The sequence below is a fragment of the Onychostruthus taczanowskii genome, unplaced genomic scaffold (assembly GCF_017590055.1).
Source record: "Onychostruthus taczanowskii isolate IOZ18803 unplaced genomic scaffold, ASM1759005v1 scaffold187, whole genome shotgun sequence".
Taxonomy (NCBI): Eukaryota; Metazoa; Chordata; class Aves; order Passeriformes; family Passeridae; genus Onychostruthus; species Onychostruthus taczanowskii.
In genome coordinates, this window is record NW_024499095.1 from 331,800 (window position 1) to 353,955 (window position 22,156).

Here is a 22,156-nt window from a genome sequence, read left to right on the forward strand (position 1 = left end):
GCAGCACCCCCAGCTCTGGGGACACGCCACAGCAGCACCCCCAGCTCTGGGGACACTCCAGTGCAGCACCCCCAGCTCTGGGGACACGCCACAGCAGCACCCCCAGCTCTGGGGACACTCCAGTGCAGCACCCCCAGCTCTGGGGACACGCCACAGCAGCACCCCCAGCTCTGGGGACACTCCAGTGCAGCACCCCCAGCTCTGGGGACACGCCACAGCAGCACCCCCAGCTCTGGGGACACTCCAGTGCAGCACCCCCAGCTCTGGGGACACGCCACAGCAGCACCCCCAGCTCTGGGGACACTCCAGTGCAGCACCCCCAGCTCTGGGGACACGCCACAGCAGCACCCCCAGCTCTGGGGACACTCCAGTGCAGCACCCCCAGCTCTGGGGACACGCCACAGCAGCACCCCCAGCTCTGGGGACAGGCCAGAGCAGCACCCCCAGCTCTGGGGACACGCCACAGCAGCACCCCCAGCTCTGGGGACAGGCCAGAGCAGCACCCCCAGCTCTGGGGACAGGCCAGAGCAGCACCCCCAGCTCTGGGGACAGGCCACAGCAGCACCCCCAGCTCTGGGGACAGGCCACAGCAGCACCCCCAGCTCTGGGGACAGGCCACAGCAGCACCCCCAGCTCTGGGGACAGGCCACAGCAGCACCCCCAGCTCTGGGGACAGGCCAGAGCAGCACCCCCAGCTCTGGGGACACCCAGAGCAGCACCCCCAGCTCTGGGGACAGGCCACAGCAGCACCCCCAGCTCTGGGGACAGGCCACAGCAGCACCCCCAGCTCTGGGGACAGGCCACAGCAGCACCCCCAGCTCTGGAGACACCCAGAGCAGCACCCCCAGCTCTGGGGACAGGCCAGAGCAGCACCCGCAGCTGATGCCCCATTCTGGGGAAGGAGCCCCAGTAATGCCAGCTGATGCCCTGTTTTGGGGAAGGAGCCCCAGTAATGCCAGCTGATGCCCCATTCTGGGGAAGGAGCCCCAGTAATGCCAGCTGATGCCCCATTCTGGGGAAGGAGCCCCAATAATGGCAGCTGATGCCCCATTCTGGGGAAGGAGCCCCAGTAATGCCAGCTGATGCCCCATTCTGGGGAAGGAGCCCCAGTAATGCCAGCTGATGGCCCATTCTGGGGAAGGAGCCCCAGTAATGCCAGCTGATGCCCCGTTTTGGGGGAAGGAGCCCCAGTAATGCCAGCTGATGCCCCATTCTGGGGAAGGAGCCCCAGTAATGCCAGCTGATGCCCTCTTTTGGGGAAGGGGCCCCAGTAATGCCAGCTGATGCCCCATTCTGGGGAAGGAGCCCAGCTGTACCTGTTTCCAGCCATAGAAGTGCATGCTGGTGAGCTTCCCATAGTTGGGCTCAGCAATGTGGATGTTCAGGGACTGGCTCTGGTCAATGAAGGCCCCTCTGTCTGCAGCCATCTTCAGGATGGTTTTTTGGGAGATCTCCCACACAGTCTTGTAGAGCTGCTTCAGGTCATCAGGAATCTCAGGGATGTTCTGGAAGAACAGGAGGAGTTTTGCATGGAAAGCACTGACTGCCCAGATATCCCTATTTATAACATGGAACTCTTCAGTGACTGCCAGGGCTCCAGCAATCCTGACTGGAACTGAGGCCTGTACAGCTGAGCTCTATCCCTGAGTCCAAACACAGAATGCCAGACTGGTTTGGGTCTGGAGGGACCTTAAATCCCACCCAGTGCCACCCTTGCCATGGCAGGGACACCTTCCCCTGTGCCAGGCTGCTCCAGCCCCAGTGTCCAGCCTGGGCTTGGGCACTGCCAGGGATCCAGGGGCAGCCCCAGCTGCTCTGGGCACCCTGTGCCAGGGCCTCACACCCTGCCAGGGCACAAATCCTGGCCAAAATTCCATCCTCTGCCATTGGGAAGCCATGCCCTGTGTCCTTCTAGCCCTTGTAAACTGTCTCTCTCCATGTTTCCTGTTGGCTCCTTTAGGCCCTGGAAGGCCACAATCAGGTCACCCTGGAGCCTTCTCCAGGCTGAACAATCCCAATTCTCTCAGCCTTTCCTTGCAGGAGAGGTGCTCCATCCCTCTGAAGCTTGGTGGCCTCCTCTGCACATCCTGTGTCTGCGAGCACACCTGCAAACACCCTCAGCAGTGACATGTGGACAGGCTGCAGAGCAGGGAAAGGTTCTTGCCCAGAGGCTGCTGGCACTGCCCAGGCTGCCCAGGGAATGGGCACGGCCCCGAGGCTGCCAGAGCTCCAGGAGCCTTTGGCCAGCGCTGTCAGGGATGCCCAGGCTGGGCTTGGGGGGGTCTGGGCAGGGCAGGGGTGGCACTGGGGGGTCCCTGGGGGGTCCCTTCAGCTCAGGACATCCCATGATACTCCCTGCTGTGAAACCTGCCCTTTATCATCTTGCTGCTAAGTGGGAGTGCAGAAGGAGCAGGACGTGCCTGGCAGAATCCCTGCCCTGCTGCCCTGTACCTGGATGGAGCCGTTGTGGGCGATGATCTGGTTCTTCATCTCCTCGTTCCACAGGCCCCTCTCCGTGAGATCCTTCAGCAAGTGGGGATTCACAACCTGGGAGGGGCAGAAGCCAAAGGTTTTTAAATGGCTGAACAAGATCCTGCACATTCCTGACAGACCCTCACCCCTGGAAGTGTTCCAGGCCAGGCTGGACAGGCTTGGAGCAGCCTGGGGTAGTGGAAGGTGTCCCTGGAATTATATCTAAGGTCCTTCCAAACCATTCTGGGATTCTGCTGGACATGGCAAATTAGAAAGGGGTTGTATGGAACTGCCCTGCATGAGGAACTCCAAAAGATGGGAAAAGGAGAGATCTTGCTGGTACAGAGCCACTGGCTACGACCTGAGTTCCTAAAGAAGGGTGTGAACAATCAAGACTGATGTCAGGAGGGGAAAGAACAGAAAGGGGCAGGCTGAGTATTGGGAAGAAAACACAGCCCCCTTTTCCTGCTGGGGCTGGGGTCCCTGTCCCCCAGCCCTACACAGGGAGGCAGGGCAATGATCCTCCTGTTCCACCTCCCCACTCCTGTCTGGGGTGATCCTGCAGCCAGGAGGAATGGAGAGCACTGAGACACCCCAGAGGGGATGGACACACCTCCCAAACAGGGACAGCCTCCCCTTGTCTCCACAGGGGGCTTTGCTAACTCCAGCCTCCAGAACACAACTTGTTTCACTCCCTTTCCTGACTGACAGATCCCCCTGAGCCTGTGGAGCTCTTCCATGGCCCCTTCAGACCCCTGAGGGCTTCACAGCTCGTTTCAGGACCGTGGTCTCAGCTACTCTTCCCATGTCCCCCCATGACATCACCACCCCACCATAAAAGTTATTCCTGCAGCCCACCTTGAGGCCCCACAAAGGCTTTTCCCAGACAAAAGCAGCACTTGTTTATAATTTCACCTCTTCCCTGGTGACTGTGGAGCACACAGAGCTGGACTCCTACAGCACCCAGTGCTCCAGGTCCCCTTGGTGCTTGGGCACAAACATCAGGCTGAACTGAGCCCCCAGGTGTGAGGCCTCCCCTTGTCCTCCTTAGTCATAAAAACTCAGGAAAGAGGAAAGCTGCCCCCCAGAGCTCACCTGGAACTCCCCCGAGAGGACCCTGCGTGTGTAGATGTTGCTGGTGTAGGGCTCGATGGACTCGTTGTTGCCCAGAATCTGGGCAGTGGAGGCCGTGGGCATGGGGGAAATGAGGAGGCTGTTCCTGACACCGTACCTGGGGACAACAGGCAAGGTTAGGGGGCTGCAGCCAAGGGACACAGGACAGAAAAGAGCCAGGAACAGCGGGGACGGGGAAATCCGGATAACCTGCGAAGCCCCACATCACCCACAGGAAAAGGGAAGCACCCCTGAACTGCACTGTGGGTCAAGTGCAAGTGGAATTAGGGGCTTTGCTGTTCTCATCCCTCATCAGAGGCTTTCCCAAATGGTTCAGTCATGGGAAGACAGTCTGCCAGGCACTGCATGATCCACAGCCCTGAGGCAGAGCTGAACCAGCAGCCCATGAAGAGGCTGGAACCTCTCCACCAGACAGGGGACAGATTTACCACGTTTAAAAATTACAGCCAAACAGCCAGAATTAGGCCATGACAGGCACTTCACACTTCAGTGATTCCTGTCTTCAGGATGTTCAAGGCTCAGCTTTTCCCTGGTAGCAGGGCCAGCTCATGGCTCACTCCTCACTACGTTTGTTTAATGGGAACACAAATCCTCCTGCTGGATGCATCCAAAATGGAATTAGAACTCAGCTAAGGCAGAGTAGTGAGGGTGGGCTCCTCAGCCTTGGAAGGATAAAAAGGGAAGAGAGCCACCCAAAAAACAGCTCAGAGAAAAGATCTGCTGGGTAGAAGGAACACATGGGGCTGTTTTCACACGTGGACCCTGCCTTTAGCTCTCAGTAGACAGAACATACCAAATCCATACCCAAAGCCAGGCTGGATGGGGCTGGGAGCACCCTGGGACAATGAAGGTGTCCCTGCCGTGGCTGGGGTGGCACTGAATGGCCTTTGAGGTCCTTCCCACCCAACCCAGTCTGGGTTTCATCTGACATCTACTACAAACTGTGCAGGGTTACTCACTTGGCAATCTTCTCCTTCAAAGCCTTCCAGTCCCAAAGGTCAGAGGGGGTGACATTCCACATGTCATACTGAAGGATCTGAGGAACACAGTTTGGTCCTAATTAGAGAGGGCACTCTTTTCTCCATGTTTTATAAACCCCATTGGAAATGGACCTGTTATTTCTCTTAATCCTTCTCTCCCATTAGCAGGGCACAGGCTGAGTCTGGTTGCCTTTGCAAATCAGAGAATCCCAGAATATCCTGAGCTGAAGGGACCCCCAGGGACCCCCCCAGTGCCACCCCTGCCCTGCCCAGATCCCAAGCCCAGCCTGGGCATCCCTGGCAGCGCTGGCCAAAGGCTCCTGGAGCTCTGGCAGCCTCGGGGCCGTGCCCATTCCCTGGGCAGCCTGGGCAGTGCCAGCAGCCTCTGGGCAAGAACCTTTCCCTGCTCTGCAGCCTGGCCTGGCCCAGCCCCAGGCGCTCCCTGGTGCTGTCCCTGTCCCAGAGCAGAGCTCGGAGCTGTCCCTGCGCTGCCCCTCGGGAGGAGCTGCAGCCCCGGGGAGCTCTGACCTCAGGCTGCTCCAGGCTGAACTGACCGAGGCACCTCGGGGGGCCCCTCCAGGCCCTTCCCCATCCCCGTGTCCCTCCTGGAGCTCTCTCTGGGATCTCTGATACTGAGACACCCAGAACTGCCCCCAGCGCTGGAGGTGAGGCTGGCCCAGCCCAGAGCAGAGTGGGACAAACCCTTCCCCAGGTGTCCCCAGGACAGGGATGTCCCCTGCTGGCTCCGGGGCACTGCTGGCATATCCCACTTGCCACGAGCCAGGTCCCTGCCCCAGCCCAGGCCCAGGATGGGCTCCCCGGCGCATTTCCCTGTCCCACCCCTGGCACTCACCCCCTTGCTGACGGGCGAGCCCCGGTAGGTGTCGTAGGGGCCCTGCTCCCTGGCCAGCTCGCAGCTGGCCTCCAGGGCCCCGTAGTAGATGGTCTCGAAGATGTGCTGGTTGAGGCGCTGCGCCTCGGCGCTCTCGAAGGGGAACCTCATGAGGATGAAGGCGTCGGCCAGGCCCTGCACGCCGATGCCGATGGGCCGGTGCCGCCGGTTGGAGCGCTCGGCCTGCGGGACAGACGGACACGTCAGCTCCAGCACAGCTGGGAAGGGACTCGGCGAGCCAAAGCTCCTGCTGCAGCGTGCCAGGAGCCCTGCAGCAGCACTCCGTGCACCCTCACGCTGCTTGCTGAGCCCAGTCTGTCAGACCTTAGCACAGGCTGTGGTTGTTTAACCCAGCAAGGGGAGAGGCAGGCTTTCGAAGAGAACACTCAGCACTTTCTGATCAATGAAGACATTTAATAGAGCAGAATCGCAGAATCACTGAGGTTGGAAAATCCCTCAGAGCCTACCAAGTCCAACTGTTCCCCAGCAGAGCCAAGGTCACCACTGACTATGTCACTATGTCCTCAGTACCACAGCCATATGGATATTAAATCCCCTCCAGGGATGAGGACTTTACCCTGGGCATTCTGTGCCAGAGCTGGACAAACCTTTCCACTAAGAAATTTTTCCTAATGTTCAATTTAAACCTCCCCTGGCACAGGTCAAGGCCATTTCCTTGCATCATTTTTCTTGCTCTCTGTGAGCAGAGCCTGACCCCCCCCTGGCTCTCCCCTTCTGTCCAGGAGTTGTAAAACCAACCAAAATGAGTTACACTTTCTCAGGATCTTTCCAGGATCCTTCTCTCTATTCCTAGTGCTGGTCTGTGCTTCATGGAAATCCTCATACATGAAAAAATTCCAGTGGCAGAAGCAGAGTGGGAAGCTTTCCTACAACTGCTTCACCACGGAGCTGCTCTGGGCTGAAGCTCAGGCAGGCACTGAGAGGTCCCACCTGGGAACAGGTGATTCATGGAGCTCCCCTGTGACTCCTTGTGTCCCAGACTGCTCTGGGATTGCTGCGGGCAGGATTCAGCCCTACTCACCTCTGGCACGGGGTAGTAGTTGATATCAATGATTTTGTTGAGGTTTCTGACGATGACCTTGGTGACCTCAGCCAGCTTCTTGAAGTCGTAGGTGTGCTCGGGGGTCACGTACATGTTCAGGGCGATGGAGGCCAGGTTACACACGGCCACCTGTGGGCAGAGACAGGGGATCATTGGCAACGGGCCCAGAACACACAGCTCTGCCCCAAACTCACGGGAACAACCCGCCAGGGAACCTGCCAGCCTGGGAATGTGCACCCTCTGGCACGTCAGAAGCTGTTACAACAATTCAGGAAAGCTCAGGAGAAATTGGTATGACCAGAAAAATCCTGCCCTGGTCAGTCCTACTGCCTGGAAACCATCCTTACACAGAATCCCAGAAGGGTCTGCGTTGGAAAGAATTTTTCAGCCTGATTTGTTCCTTGTCACTTTTCCTTTGAAGGGTGTCTTGTGCCACCCCAAATCCTCCACAGGAGTGAGTGGAAGGGCTGGGAGTACTCAGGAGTTTCTCAGCTGCCTGCTCCCTTCCCCAAGCAACACCCAGATATATCCCAGAGAGCTGCCACAGGAGCACTCCTAGGCAGGCACAGAGCTGCCACTGCAGCACTCCCAGGCACAGAGCTGCCACAGGAGCACCCCCAGGCAGGCACAGAGCTGCCACAGGAGCACCCCCAGGCAGAGCTGCCACAGGAGCACCCCCACGCAGGCACAGAGCTGCCACAGGAGCACCCCCAGGCAGGCACAGAGCTGCCACAGGAGCATTCCCAGGCACAGAGCTGCCACAGGAGCACCCCCAGGCAGGCACAGAGCTGCCACAGGAGCACCCCCAGGCAGAGCTGCCACAGGAGCACTCCCAGGCAGGCAGGGAGCTGCCACAGGAGCACCCCCAGGCAGAGCTGCCACAGGAGCACCCCCAGGCAGAGCTGCCACAGGAGCACCCCCAGGCAGAGCTGCCACAGGAGCACCCCCAGGCAGAGCTGCCACAGGAGCACCCCCAGGCAGAGCTGCCACAGGAGCACCCCCAGGCAGAGCTGCCACAGGAGCACCCCCAGGCAGAGCTGCCACAGGAGCACCCCCAGGCAGAGCTGCCACAGGAGCACCCCCCAGGCAGCCAGAGAGCTGCCACAGGAGCATTCCCAGGCACAGAGCTGCCACAGGAGCACTCCTAGGCACAGAGCTGCCACAGGAGCACCCCCAGGCAGGCACAGAGCTGCCACAGGAGCACCCCCAGGCAGAGCTGCCACAGGAGCACCCCCAGGCAGGCACAGAGCTGCCACAGGAGCACTCCCAGGCAGGCACAGAGCTGCCACAGGAGCACCCCCTGCCTGCCCAGCACTCCGAGCTCCCGTTCTGCACCCACCTCCTCCTTGCTGGTGTACTCCACGATCTCGGTGCACAGGTTGCTGCACTTGATGGTGCCCAGGTTCTGCTGGTTGCTCTTCCTGTTGCAGGAGTCCTTGTAGAGCATGTAGGGGGTGCCAGTCTCAGTCTGGGACTCGATGATGGCGTACCAGAGCTGCTGGGCCTTCACCACCCTGCGCACGCGGCCCTGCCGCTCGTAGCTGGACACACAGGGAGCCCCGTCAGCCCCCGAGCCCCGGGCACCAGGGGCAGGCTCTGAACTCCTCGGGGCCTGGGGCAGCCAAGGCCCTCCTCCCTGCTGGGCTCTGCACGGGGAGCCCTCACAGCAGGGCAGCAGCACTGCCTTGTTTAAGGGAAATCAACCTTCCACCGCAGCAGCCGCAGAGCGATGCCACACAAAGCCACGGAGTGGGGATGGCTCCAGGATGTCCCTCTAACAGGGACACTGTCCCTCCAACAGGCTGAAATGGTCATTCACACACAGCTCCACCCTGACAGGTCACAGAGTGAAGGACACAGCCCCATCCTCACGTTTTTATCCATCTGACAATGGTCACCTCTGAGCCCTTCCCACAAAGCTGTGCCACAGATCCTACAGGACACGGGCAGCTCTGGGAGAGCATGGCACCACTTACAGGGCTGCTCACTCTTCTTACCTCTCATAGAGCTTCTCAAATTCCTCTCCCCAGACATCATCCAGGCCAGGACACTCATTTGGGCACATTAAGGACCAGTCCTGTACAGGGGAAAAATATTCAGAGGAAATCTTTAGGCACTCTGTTAATTAAAGCTACCCCATCCCTGGAAGTGTCCCAGGCCAGGTTGGATGGGGTTTGGAGCAATCTGGGACAGTGGAAGATGTCCCTGCCCATAGCAGAGGGTGGCACTGGATGAGTTTTAAGGCCCCTCCCAAGCCAAGCCAGTCTGGGATTCTGTGAAATACAAGCAGGCACAAGAACAATTTACTGAGAAAATGCTGATGCCCTAAGGAAACCCCAGAGTCAAAACAGCCAAAGAGTCCAAGAACAAATCATGGGCTGTAAGATTAAGCCCAGAAGCAAAACATGGAGCTGGAAATGCCCAGCTCCATTCTCCACCTGCACAGCCAAGTTCCCAAACAAGGTGCAGCAGCTCCTGCAGGAAGGTCCTGGAAGGAACAAGGAGCAAAGCAGCTCTGCAGCCCTTGCTGAGCTCCTTCAGGGCTGCTCACCTGCTCCTCCACCACCAGACCTTTTCTGCACCAGCCAGGTTCTCACCTGGTTGGTTTCCACTCTCTTCATGAAGAGATCAGGGATCCAGAGTGCAAAGAACAGGTCCCTGGCTCGCTGCTCTTCTTTCCCTGTGTTCTTCTTCAAGTCCAGGAACTCAAAGATGTCCAAGTGCCAGGGCTCCAGGTAGATGGCAAAAGCCCCAGGTCTCTGGGACACGGAACACAATCTGGATCAGAACAAACTGTCCTTGGAAAGAAACCTGCTCCCCAGTGCCCACAACACCCCAAACCAGCTGGGAACTGGGGGGCAGCACCAGATACCAACACAAGGGGAAAAATGCCCTTTTGTGATTATGTGCCAGCCACAACCACTCCATCAGCTCCCTGATGTTCATGGGACAGCCCTTGGCAGTGTGGAAGCCCTCCCATGACCCAAGGCTCCCTGCTGGACCTCATTTAAGGTACCTTGTTTCCCCCCTGATCCACGTAGCGGGCGGTGTTGTTGTAGACCCTCAGCATGGGAACGAGCCCGTTGGAATTCCCGTTTGTCTGCAGAGGCACAGGAAAACCATCAGCAAAAGCAACTCCCTGCAGGGGCTGGCCTGCACTTCCTGTGGGTCTTTCTCCAGGCTGCAGAGCCCTTCCACTGATCACCACCCATTATTTCTAGTCCCTTCCCCACACTTTTTATGACAAAAATGTATATACCAGCCACGTGTCCCAGAGTTAATAAAATATCCCTCCTAACTTCTTTCTCTACATTATGTCACCTAAAGGCTTGCAGGGTTTACACAGACTGTGACAAGAAACCCCAAACACACATCCACAGAAGGTCTGGGGCAATTAGAGACACAGAAAGGCAAAGGGCTAGTGCACAAGTCTCTGGGCATATTCCTAGGCTGCTAACAGACAAAGATTGGAATTGTCTGACCAAACAGTGGAATCAGATCCTCTTTTTGGAAGGGTTTCTGCGAGGAAGCCAAAACACAAGGAAAGATAACCTTCCTGCCTTAAGCCAAAGGATGAGTGAGGGAGGCTCAGTGCTGTGTGAACAGAGAGGCAGCAGTGGTTTGGCATTTCCTGGGAGCAGCAGCAGCAGTGTCCCCGTGCTGTCCCTGTGCTGGGGTGACTCAGACAGGGACAGGCACTCACCCCAGCAATGTAGCTGCCCGTGGCACGGATGCAGCTCACGGCAAGGCCAATGCCCCCAGCAGACTTGGAGATGAGGGCACACTGCTTCAGGGTGTCGTAGATGCCTTCGATGCTGTCGTCCTTCATACACAGCAGGAAGCAGCTGAAGGAAACAAATGGTTTCAGCAGAGATGGGAAGGAAAAGTTGTAAGTGTTTCATCAGGCTGCAAAGCCCAGGGCAATCACGTGCTCCACAAAGCAATCCCACAGGTGTGGAATAAAGGACAAAACAGAAAACACCATGAGCAGTGCTTATACTGCTGATACCTCTGCTACCAAACATTTTTAATGATAGAACCGTGGAATACCCTCAGCTGGAAGGGACCCACAAGGATCAGAGTCCAATTTCTGGTCCTGCACAACCCCAGCCTGAGCATCCCTGGCAGCCCTGGGGTCCCAGGCCCATTCCCTGGGGAGCCTGTGCAGTGCCCAGCACTCTCTGGGGGAAGAGCCTTTTCCCAATACATTGATACAAACCTTTATAAAAATATAATCCTTTTCCTGATATATATGATATCAAAAACCTATCAGTTATGCTTGCCTGATATATATGATATCAAAAACCTATCAGTTATGCTTGCTGCTTTTAGGAAACAATTACCAGGATTCATTGGGTAACCTGCAGCAGACTATGCACATCTGGAACTTTCCCATGTAATACAGCCACTCAAAGGTTTCCAAGATCTCCAGAGCTGACAGAAACCTGGGCATTTTCCCCCCAAGACAACTAAAACTCGACAGCAGCTGCTCAAAAACTGCGGAAACTCAGCTGCTGGTTTCAGAGGTTGCGCACGCGTCTCGCTTGAGCAGATGTGATCCCTGAGGCCCTCCCCGTGGCAGGGAGCCCTGGACAAGGAGGAGAGCACCTGGAGAGCTGGGGGCAGATGTGATCCCTAAGGGTTATGCTTGCCTGATATACATGATATCAAAACCCTATCAGTTATGCTTGCCTGATATACATGATATCAAAACCCTATCAGTTATGCTTGCCTGATATACATGATATCAAAACCCTATCAGTTATGCTTGCCTGATATACATGATATCAAAACCCTATCAGTTATGCTTGCCTGATATACATGATATCAAAACCCTATCAGTTATGCTTGCCTGATATACATGATATCAAAACCCTATCAGTTATGCTTGCCTGATATACATGATATCAAAACCCTATCAGTTATGCTTGCCTGATATACATGATATCAAAACCCTATCAGTTATGCTTGCCTGATATACATGATATCAAAACCCTATCAGTTATGCTTGCCTGATATACATGATATCAAAACCCTATCAGTTATGCTTGCCTGATATACATGATATCAAAACCCTATCAGTTATGCTTGCCTGATATACATGATATCAAAACCCTATCAGTTATGCTTGCCTGATATACATGATATCAAAACCCTATCAGTTATGCTTGCCTGATATACATGATATCAAAACCCTATCAGTTATGCTTGCCTGATATACATGATATCAAAACCCTATCAGTTATGCTTGCCTGATATACATGATATCAAAACCCTATCAGTTATGCTTGCCTGATATACATGATATCAAAACCCTATCAGTTATGCTTGCCTGATATACATGATATCAAAACCCTATCAGTTATGCTTGCCTGATATACATGATATCAAAACCCTATCAGTTATGCTTGCCTGATATACATGATATCAAAACCCTATCAGTTATGCTTGCCTGATATACATGATATCAAAACCCTATCAGTTATGCTTGCCTGATATACATGATATCAAAACCCTATCAGTTATGCTTGCCTGATATACATGATATCAAAACCCTATCAGTTATGCTTGCCTGATATACATGATATCAAAACCCTATCAGTTATGCTTGCCTGATATACATGATATCAAAACCCTATCAGTTATGCTTGCCTGATATACATGATATCAAAACCCTATCAGTTATGCTTGCCTGATATACATGATATCAAAACCCTATCAGTTATGCTTGCCTGATATACATGATATCAAAACCCTATCAGTTATGCTTGCCTGATATACATGATATCAAAACCCTATCAGTTATGCTTGCCTGATATACATGATATCAAAACCCTATCAGTTATGCTTGCCTGATATACATGATATCAAAACCCTATCAGTTATGCTTGCCTGATATACATGATATCAAAACCCTATCAGTTATGCTTGCCTGATATACATGATATCAAAACCCTATCAGTTATGCTTGCCTGATATACATGATATCAAAACCCTATCAGTTATGCTTGCCTGATATACATGATATCAAAACCCTATCAGTTATGCTTGCCTGATATACATGATATCAAAACCCTATCAGTTATGCTTGCCTGATATACATGATATCAAAACCCTATCAGTTATGCTTGCCTGATATACATGATATCAAAACCCTATCAGTTATGCTTGCCTGATATACATGATATCAAAACCCTATCAGTTATGCTTGCCTGATATACATGATATCAAAACCCTATCAGTTATGCTTGCCTGATATACATGATATCAAAACCCTATCAGTTATGCTTGCCTGATATACATGATATCAAAACCCTATCAGTTATGCTTGCCTGATATACATGATATCAAAACCCTATCAGTTATGCTTGCCTGATATACATGATATCAAAACCCTATCAGTTATGCTTGCCTGATATACATGATATCAAAACCCTATCAGTTATGCTTGCCTGATATACATGATATCAAAACCCTATCAGTTATGCTTGCCTGATATACATGATATCAAAACCCTATCAGTTATGCTTGCCTGATATACATGATATCAAAACCCTATCAGTTATGCTTGCCTGATATACATGATATCAAAACCCTATCAGTTATGCTTGCCTGATATACATGATATCAAAACCCTATCAGTTATGCTTGCCTGATATACATGATATCAAAACCCTATCAGTTATGCTTGCCTGATATACATGATATCAAAACCCTATCAGTTATGCTTGCCTGATATACATGATATCAAAACCCTATCAGTTATGCTTGCCTGATATACATGATATCAAAACCCTATCAGTTATGCTTGCCTGATATACATGATATCAAAACCCTATCAGTTATGCTTGCCTGATATACATGATATCAAAACCCTATCAGTTATGCTTGCCTGATATACATGATATCAAAACCCTATCAGTTATGCTTGCCTGATATACATGATATCAAAACCCTATCAGTTATGCTTGCCTGATATACATGATATCAAAACCCTATCAGTTATGCTTGCCTGATATACATGATATCAAAACCCTATCAGTTATGCTTGCCTGATATACATGATATCAAAACCCTATCAGTTATGCTTGCCTGATATACATGATATCAAAAACCTATCAGTTATGCTTGCCTGATATATATGATATCAAAAACCTATCAGTTATGCTTGCCTGATATACATGATATCAAAAACCTATCAGTTATGCTTGCCTGATATACATGATATCAAAACCCTATCAGTTATGCTTGCCTGATATACATGATATCAAAACCCTATCAGTTATGCTTGCTGCTTTTAGGAAACAATTACCAGGATTCATTGGGTAACCTGCAGCAGACTATGCACATCTGGAACTTTCCCATGTAATACAGCCACTCAAAGGTTTCCAAGATCTCCAGAGCTGACAGAAACCTGGGCATTTCCCCCCAAGACAACTAAAACTCGACAGCAGCTGCTCAAAAACTGTGGAAACTCAGCTGCTGGTTTCAGAGGTTGCGCACGCGTCTCGCTTGAGCAGACGTGATCCCTGAGGCCCTCCCCGTGGCAGGGAGCCCTGGACAAGGAGGAGAGCACCTGGAGAGCTGGGGGCAGATGTGATCCCTGAGGCCCTCCCCGTGGCAGGGAGCCCTGGACAAGGAGGAGAGCACCTGGAGAGCTGGGGGCGGTTGGTGCCCGCGTTGAAGAGCGTGGGCGAGGCGTGGGTGAACCAGCGCTCCGAGAGCAGGTTGTAGGTCTCGATGGCGGCGTCGATGTCGGCCTTGTGGATGCCCACGGACACCCTCATCAGCATGTGCTGGGGACGCTCAGCAACTGCAGGGACACACGGCCAGGAGTTCAATCCCTTTCCTGCTGCCCACACTGTGGCACCAGCCCAGGGCACAGGGATGGATTTTGGGATTCCAAGGCACATGGCTGGGGCATGGCCAGCCCCTCACCCACCAAGAAAACCCAGAAGGGCAGGGAGGAAGAAGACTCCACGTGACAGTCACAGGGTCATGGCAGCAAGCTCCAAATGCTGCAGTGGGACACTGGGGAGCCAGAGTTTTCATGGAATCACAGAGTGGCTGGGGTTGGAGTTCTCCAGCCCAACTCCTGCTTATTCAGGACTTCATCCCATCAGGCTTTGAAAAACTCAAGGAACAATCTGCTCCAATGCTCAGCTGCTCTCATGGAGGAGGGGAAAACCCCCCACCTGTACTGACAGTTAAATTCAATCAAATATGCACTCCAGAATCCAATTATGTTTCAGCTTTATGATATTATAATTAATCTCTGACCCTTCTGGTGTCCCAGGATATCCAAGCCATGGGCCTGCATCACAGTACCTAAACTTAGCTTTCATTTAATTTAAACTAACTCAAAATTTTTAAGAAGTGCTGAGCACTAGGAACAGCCCTTACCTTTGGAGTTGATTTTCAGCAAGTAAGAGCGTTCCAGAGTCTTCAAAAGAGAGGATGGATTTTAGCAGACAGGCAGATTTGAATTTTTTTAAAAACCCTGTTAACTCCAAACTCATCCCAGTTATCTCCACACCCTTCATCCCAGGCTTTACCACCCTTGCACTCTGCTGCTCCTCTCTTTATTAGCTTAATTAGGCGATTAATGACTGAAAATACACAAGGCCAAGGGAAGATTGCAGCACTGCTCTGGATTACAGAGTGTGGAGCACAGCAGGAGGTTCCACACTGTCCTGAACCCACGGGAGCTCTCTGGAGCCCCCAGAGCCCCAAACCTGAGCCAGACCCAACCCACAGCAGCACAGCTGAGCTGGAGTGGGGCAGCAGAGCAGCCCCTGGCATGCTGTGGGGAGCATAAATGTGTGGGATGACACCCTGAGAACTGCTCCACTGAACAATGGCAACACCAAAAATGCCTCCTTTGGCTGAGGATTAGAGCACTTCCTTTAGGAATGGCATCCAACAACACCCACTGGGATGTGCTGTGAAACCCAGCCCAGCAGTTAAAATATTCCAGCAGCAAGAGAAGCCCACGACTCATCCCACTGGCAGCTGCTTAGTGCAGGTGCCCTTCATCTCCACAGCCCCACTGATGTCCCACCCCCCTGTGCCCCAGTCCAGATGATTCCACAAGCATTCCCATCCTTCCCAACAGACCCAGCAGCAATGTGCTCTCTACCTTAAAGCCAAAGTAGTTGTAGGAGAAGTCTCTGTCGTAGATGATGGCAGAGTTCAGGCGCTGGCAGGAAATAAAATTTATAAGGTGTAACAATGTTATTTACACCTGTTGGCATTCCTGGTCCCAAAGCTCTGGTGTGTGAGGGGCACCAGGGCACAGGAATGAAGCAGGAACAGCACTTCCCTCCAAACAACAAAAGCACAGCTTCAACAACCTTTTTCCACTCTTTTTTTGGCTGAATTTACTGAAATCTGATTGGACAACAAGACCCAAAGGACAAAAGGAACTTCCTGGTCAAAACACAGACCTGGAATGACCTGGAAACTGAACCCAAATCTCTTCTCTCCCTCCTGTGCTGCCTCACTTTGCTCCAGCACTAGGTACTTCTTCTCAAATTAATTACTTGTGCTGATCATGGCAGTGGGAACATCCAAGAAAAATTTTACAAAACATCAAACATTTTGTTCTACAAAAACATCCACAGAGGAAGAAAACTCCTACATCCCCTCTTACACTCTCCACTCATGCCCTGCACTGGCTTCTGTGTTGGCTTTTGATCCTAAAACAAACGTGGCTTGCTTAAAAGAAATAAGAAAAGCAAATTTTTTAAGTGTTCAAAATTCAATAGTTCAGAAGTGAAAAGAACCCCAGTACTTACATCCTTGTTGGCCAGAACTATGTCTAGAGTCTCTTTGGAGATCATTGGGGAGTGCTTCCCGTTGTGAGGGTTGATGTAGGTGTAGAGATCCTCCATCACATCTGTGAGGGAAAGGGATGTGAGCAGGACATGTCCAGGCCTGTCCCTGCAGCACGCAGCACTGGGATGCAGGGATGGGCAAGGCAGGAAAGCCCATGGAAATAAAATAACCCCCTCAAACACACAGCTGCTTTTCTGCTGCTCAGCACTGCCAACCTCAGCAATCCACTTGTACAAATTCTGCCAAAACCCCACTGTAGGAATGTGCCCCCTAATGACAGAGTGGCAAAACTAACCTTTGTCCCCCAAAAAAAGGAAAGAAGCCCAGAAGCTTCTCTCAACTGTTAGGTGGAAAGCCACCTCATAGGGCCTCAGGGACTTCACCAAACACCAGAGAACACCTAATTGGATAGAAGCCAAAAAGTCCCACCTGATCAATCAAGTAGAAAAGAACAGAACAAAAGAGAAGAGGGGCTTTTGTGTGAAGTGTTTCTACCAGGGGCAGACCTCTGCACCTGGCTCGAGCTTTTCTATTTGTTATTTTGCCTTTATTAAACCTTTTTGTTTCTAACACCACAGCAGAAGCCATCCTGCTTATTTTATGCCCCCAAAGTGTAGCTGAGCTATCCTTGGGTGTATTAAGTGTTTTTCTAGGGCTTATGAGAACTGGCCCTGGGACAAACAACTTAATACCCCACTGTAAAAAGTAACAAATGGGGAGGAAAGCGGGTACAACTTGATCTCAGCCCATCTCATTTCTCACCACGCCGTTCCTACAACTGCTTTTCATAAACCAGGCAATTCCATTTGCCTTGGCAAACTCGTGGGTTTCCCCTCCAAGGCTTTTCCAGCCAGCCTGGGCCCCCAGGAGCTCCCACTTGGGAGATTTCCCAATTTCAGTGCTCCAAACCTCTCACTCTGCCTCTCCCCCCAGCAGCTGGGGGCGTTCACCCACCACTGAAGACTTTCTTGGTCTCCTTGTGCAGGTTGGACACGGCGATGCGGGCGGCCAGGATGGCGTAGTCGGGGTGCTTGGTGGTCAGCGTGGCCGCGGTCTCCGCGGCCAGAGTGTCCAGCTCCACCGTGGTGACCCCGCTGTAGAGCCCCTGGATCACCTTCATGGTGATCTGTGCCTGCAGGAGGGAAATGGCCGAGCTCAGGGAGCCCCGGTGCTCCCGGCTCAGGTGGATCCGGCGCCCGCAGCACCGGAGGAGGAGAGCAAACCGGAGCAGCGGACTGGGACAGCTGGGAGTGCTCCTGGACACACGCTGGGGACAAGGCTGCAGGGACAGGCACAGGGAATGGCTGCCAGTGCCAGAGGGCAGGGCTGGGTGGGATCTGGGCAATGAGGAATTGTTCCCTGGCAGGGTGGGCAGGCCCTGGGATGGAATTCCCAGAGCAGCTGGGGCTGCCCCTGGATCCCTGGCAGTGCCCAAGGCCAGGCTGGACACTGGGGCTGGAGCAGCCTGGCACAGGGGAAGGTGTCCCTGCCATGGCAGGGTGGCACTGGGTGGCCTTGAAAGCTCATTCCAACCCAAACCCTGCTGTGATTCTGTGTGAAGGTGGCTTCCAGGCAACAGGATTGACTGGTCTCTACTGAACCTCGGTGAAGTGTTGCTACTCTTGCACAACTCGTGGGATTTACAGCCTTGCAGGGGACATTAACACAGGATTTGGGAGGGTTGCTGCTGGCCTGGGAAGCTTCTGGCACAAGCAGATCCAAGTTCCAAAGGAGAAACTGAGCTCCAGGGAAAGAGCTCACACACGACTGCAGAATAAATAAGGATTCAGGAGGACAAGGAGGCAGGAGGACTTGGAATTACACTTCTGTCCTTAGCATCAACTCCCAGTCACTGGGGGCAAGTCAGGGCACTTCATGCTGTGGTCACCAGTGTCCTCTTGTCCTCCTCCTGCCATCCATCCATCCCAAAGACTTCTGGGTACAGGACCAATGGCAACTGTTTGATGGGTGGAATTTCAGACAGGAGAATGGATCATGAGAAGCTGGGAGATGGGAAGAGCCTTAACTGGTGACTCCAGATGGCCAGACTGGGTCTGAAACCTGCATAAAAATCTCACAGACACCAGTGGATCCAGCAGGGGGTCATCCTGGGCACAGGTTTTGGAAGGAGAAGCTTCCATGAGTGGGATCAATGCCCACCCCATATCAGCTCAGAAAACCAAGCAGGGATGTGGCAATGGCAGGCAATTCTGTCCTGCTGTTTGACCAGCAGCTAATTCCATGTGCCATTGCTCCAGCTTTGCAGACTGACACTGGGAGCAACCTACCAAATCCAAAATATGGGAACTGGAACAACACAACTTGTTTTTTAAACTACCAGGGGCTCAATGGCTTCCCCAAGGTTTGAGGAGAAAGGGATCTCTGGCAGGGAAAGGGGATTTTCCCCTCCACAGTCTCTGCACCTGGGAAGCAAAACCCCTCAGAGCACAAACAACTGCAACAAACCCATTTTGGGTGTGTTTACCAAGGGTTCAGGGAATGACAGAACGTGCTGAGCGGGAGGGGACCCCCAGGGATCCCCAAAGCCCAGCTGGGACACCCCGGGAACTGCTGCAGGGTCCCCACCCCGCTCTTGCCCAGGAGAGGCGGGGGCACTCACGGGATCCACGAAGTCGGCGTTGAGGCCGTAGCAGAGCTTCTGGATGCGCGAGGTGATCTTGTCAAACATGACGCGCTCCTGGCGCCCGTCTGGGACACGGCCACGGGGCAGCCCGGGGAGACCCCCAGTAAGAACCAGTTCAGAACAGAGCAGCCCCAGTAAGAACCAGTAAGAACCATTCCAGCACACAGCACCCCCACCCAGCCCCTCCCGCGGGGGAATTCAGGGTGGGAATCAGCAGGGACAGCCTGCTTGGGTGGGACAAGGAAAGGGGAGGCTGCCCCTTCACCCCAAGAATCCCCACCTGAAAGTGCACCAAGCCAATCCCCAGGGTGGGGACCGGGCTGAGGGTCACCCCCACCTCAGCATGGGGACCCCTCCCCTGGCACCAAAAGAAGGGGAGACCAACCCAAAGCTCCTGCCATGGGACCCAAAGCAAAGGAGAGGCCTCACCCCTCCCCCCGGGTGTCTGGGGGGAGCTCTCTCACTCTGGGCACCCCCAAAGCCGAGGGGAGCCCCCTCAGGGCTGAGGGGATCCCATCCTCCCACGGAGCACAGGGGGGCACCCCTCTGCCCTCTGCGGTGCCATGAGGGGACCCCCAAAGCCAAGGGGCGTCTCCCCCCCTCACACCATGTGCCACAAGGCACCCCCAAAGCTGAGGGGGACCCATCCCTGCCGTGCCATGAGGGAGCCTTCCAAAATGGGGGGACTCCCACCTGCTTACACGCAGGGTCCCCCCAAGGCAGAGGGAACCCCAGGACGGGGCAGGGACTCCCCTTCAGGTGCCACGAGGGACCCCTAAAGCCGAGGGTGCCCTGGGCAGGACAGAGCCCCCCATCCCCGACACTCGGTACCCCCAGGGCAGCGGGGCGCTTCCCTCCCCGGCCCGCCGGCACCCCCGGGGCGGGGGGAGCGCTCACCCCGCTTCACGACGTGCATGGTGGCGGCGGGTGCCCCTCGGTCCCTCTCGCTGCCCCTCGGTCCCCCTCAGTGCCCCTCAGTCCCTCTCGGTGCCTCCGCGCCCGCCGCTTCCCGCGCCCGCCGCGCGCGCCCCGCCCCGCTGAGGCGGCCGCCGCCATCTTGCCTGCGGGCACGGTCTCCTGCCTTGCCCCTTCCCGCACAGCCCGGCTCCCGGCGCTGCCTGTGGCCGCCGGCGGACACCAATCCCGGCCCTCATCCCGGTATTGTCCCTGCTTTCCCCCCCGGGAATCGCCCCCGCCGCCGGGGAACACCGCGAATCCTGCCCGCTTCAAAGATGGCGGCGCCAGCGCGCCCCTCCCCGCTGGGGGTGGAGCCGGAGGGACAGGACGGGGCCGAGGGCGCCAAAGACAGAGCCCGCCAAGGGACAAAACACCTCGCCTGAAACGCCAAAACAGTAACTGTGTTAAATTTAATTATTCTGAATCGAGGCCCGGGTGTGAAATGTGTGATTCAACGGGTGAAAATTTGGTTAAAATGGCCTGAAGTGACCCAAAATCGACCTCAAGCCCAGCTCCTCCACCTTCACTGTGGAGATGTTGAATTTCTGGGGAGAAAAATGGGGAAAAATGGGAAAATTTGGAATGAAAAGGGGAACAATTAAGAACATTTGGTGGAAAATGGTGAAAAAAATGGTGAAAATAGGTAAAAAATTACGTAAAAATGGAGAAAATTTGGTTAAAATGGCCTGAAATGACCCAAAATCGACCTCAAGCCCAGCTCCTCCACCTTCACAGTGGAAATGTTGCATTTCTGGGGAGAAAAATGGGGAAATTGTGGAAAAAATGAAGAAAATTTGGGAGTAAATGGTGAAAATCTGTAAAAAAATGGCCTAAAACGAAAATGGGAAAATTTGGAATAAAAAGGGAAAAAATGAAGAAAATTTGGGAATAATTGGTGAAAATCGGTGAAAAAAATGGCCTAAAAGTGGAGAAAATTGGATTAGAAAGGAGCCCAAGCCCACAGAAGGAAGACAATCCCAAATGGCGTTTGGGCTGCCTGGAGCCCGAGCTGCACTCCCAGATGTTCGCCCCCAGGTTCTCCTCGGAGTTTCACAGCCCTGTTCTGAGGGCAGGAGCAGCTGGAACAGCGGGCTCGTGTCTGAGCTGGGCTGCAGAGGGAAGGAAAGCCATGGGGCTGGCCCGGGACAGGAACCAGAGCCGTGGAACCAGCTCTGAGCCCTGCCTGGTGTGCTGAGCACTGCCTGGGTGTGCTGAGCCCTGCCTGGGTGTGCTGAGCCCTGCCTGAGTGTGCTGAGCCCTGCCGGGTGTGCTGAGCCCTGCCCGGGTGTGCTGAGCCCTTCCCAGGTGTGCTGAGCCCTTCCTGGGTGTGCTGAGCCCTTCCTGGGTATCCTGAGCCCTTCCTGAGTGTGCTGAGCCCGCTGGAGATCCCCTGGATGCCCGCGAGGAGGCAGCCGGCCCTAATGAGTGTTAATGAGTGTTAATGAGCGCCAGGCTAACGAGGAGCCCCCCGCCCCAAGGGCTGCGGGGTTTGAATGAACCCCAAGGAGCTCTGTCCCTGGCGAGGCCGGGCTGGGAGGGCTCCGGGAATGCTGATTCCTGCCCTGGAAAAGGTGCTTGGTGCTTTTCAAAAGAGGAAACACGGGCAGCTGGGAGCGGGGACTGCCCCGGGAGCGTGGGGCAGGGACAGGGCTGCATGTGGGCATGGAGGGCACTGGAAACACTGGGATCTGCCGGGGGCACAGCCCGAGGGACGGCTGCTGTCCCTGTGCCACCATCCCCTGGGATGGCTGCTGTCCCTGTGCCATGGTCCCGAGGGATGGCTGCTGTCCCTGTGCCACCGTCCCATGGGATGGCTGCTGTCCCTGTGCCATCGTCCCCTGGGATGGCTGCTGTCCCCCCTGTGCCACCACCCCTGGGATGGCTGCTGTCCCTGTGCCATGGTCCCGAGGGATGGCTGCTGTCCCTGTGCCACCGTCCCATGGGATGGCTGCTGTCCCTGTGCCACCATCCCGTGGGATGGCTGCTGTCCCTGTGCCACCGTCCCCTGGGATGGCTGCTGTCCCTGTGCCACCATCCCCTGGGATGGCTGCTGTCCCTGTGCCATGGTCCCATGGATGGCTGCTGTCCCTGTGCCATTGCCATCCCCCAGCCCGGGCAATGCCAACCACTGCTCCCAGCGAGTGTTTCCCTGTTTGTCCTGGACACGTCCTGCCCCT

General features: G+C 54.3%; 1 protein-coding gene across 1 annotated transcript in view; it reads right to left on the minus strand.

Annotated features, from left to right (window-relative positions):
• RRM1 (ribonucleotide reductase catalytic subunit M1) overlaps nucleotides 1-20,185 on the minus strand; it is a 22,561-nt gene extending 2,376 nt beyond the window's left edge. The window contains exons 1-18 of the mRNA XM_041401193.1: nucleotides 19,920-20,185; nucleotides 18,999-19,087; nucleotides 17,333-17,510; nucleotides 16,339-16,439; nucleotides 15,681-15,740; nucleotides 14,945-14,984; nucleotides 14,192-14,354; nucleotides 10,245-10,386; nucleotides 9,558-9,641; nucleotides 9,139-9,300; nucleotides 8,539-8,618; nucleotides 7,881-8,082; nucleotides 6,521-6,670; nucleotides 5,440-5,661; nucleotides 4,566-4,642; nucleotides 3,568-3,703; nucleotides 2,452-2,547; nucleotides 1,317-1,505 (exon numbers count right to left, since the gene is read on the minus strand). Coding sequence (XP_041257127.1) covers nucleotides 1,317-1,505; nucleotides 2,452-2,547; nucleotides 3,568-3,703; nucleotides 4,566-4,642; nucleotides 5,440-5,661; nucleotides 6,521-6,670; nucleotides 7,881-8,082; nucleotides 8,539-8,618; nucleotides 9,139-9,300; nucleotides 9,558-9,641; nucleotides 10,245-10,386; nucleotides 14,192-14,354; nucleotides 14,945-14,984; nucleotides 15,681-15,740; nucleotides 16,339-16,439; nucleotides 17,333-17,510; nucleotides 18,999-19,087; nucleotides 19,920-19,938 — 2,190 coding nt within the window. The 5' untranslated portion in view covers nucleotides 19,939-20,185. The remainder of the gene's footprint in view (nucleotides 1-1,316; nucleotides 1,506-2,451; nucleotides 2,548-3,567; nucleotides 3,704-4,565; nucleotides 4,643-5,439; nucleotides 5,662-6,520; nucleotides 6,671-7,880; nucleotides 8,083-8,538; nucleotides 8,619-9,138; nucleotides 9,301-9,557; nucleotides 9,642-10,244; nucleotides 10,387-14,191; nucleotides 14,355-14,944; nucleotides 14,985-15,680; nucleotides 15,741-16,338; nucleotides 16,440-17,332; nucleotides 17,511-18,998; nucleotides 19,088-19,919) is intronic.
• Nucleotides 20,186-22,156: the final 1,971 nt, after the last annotated feature.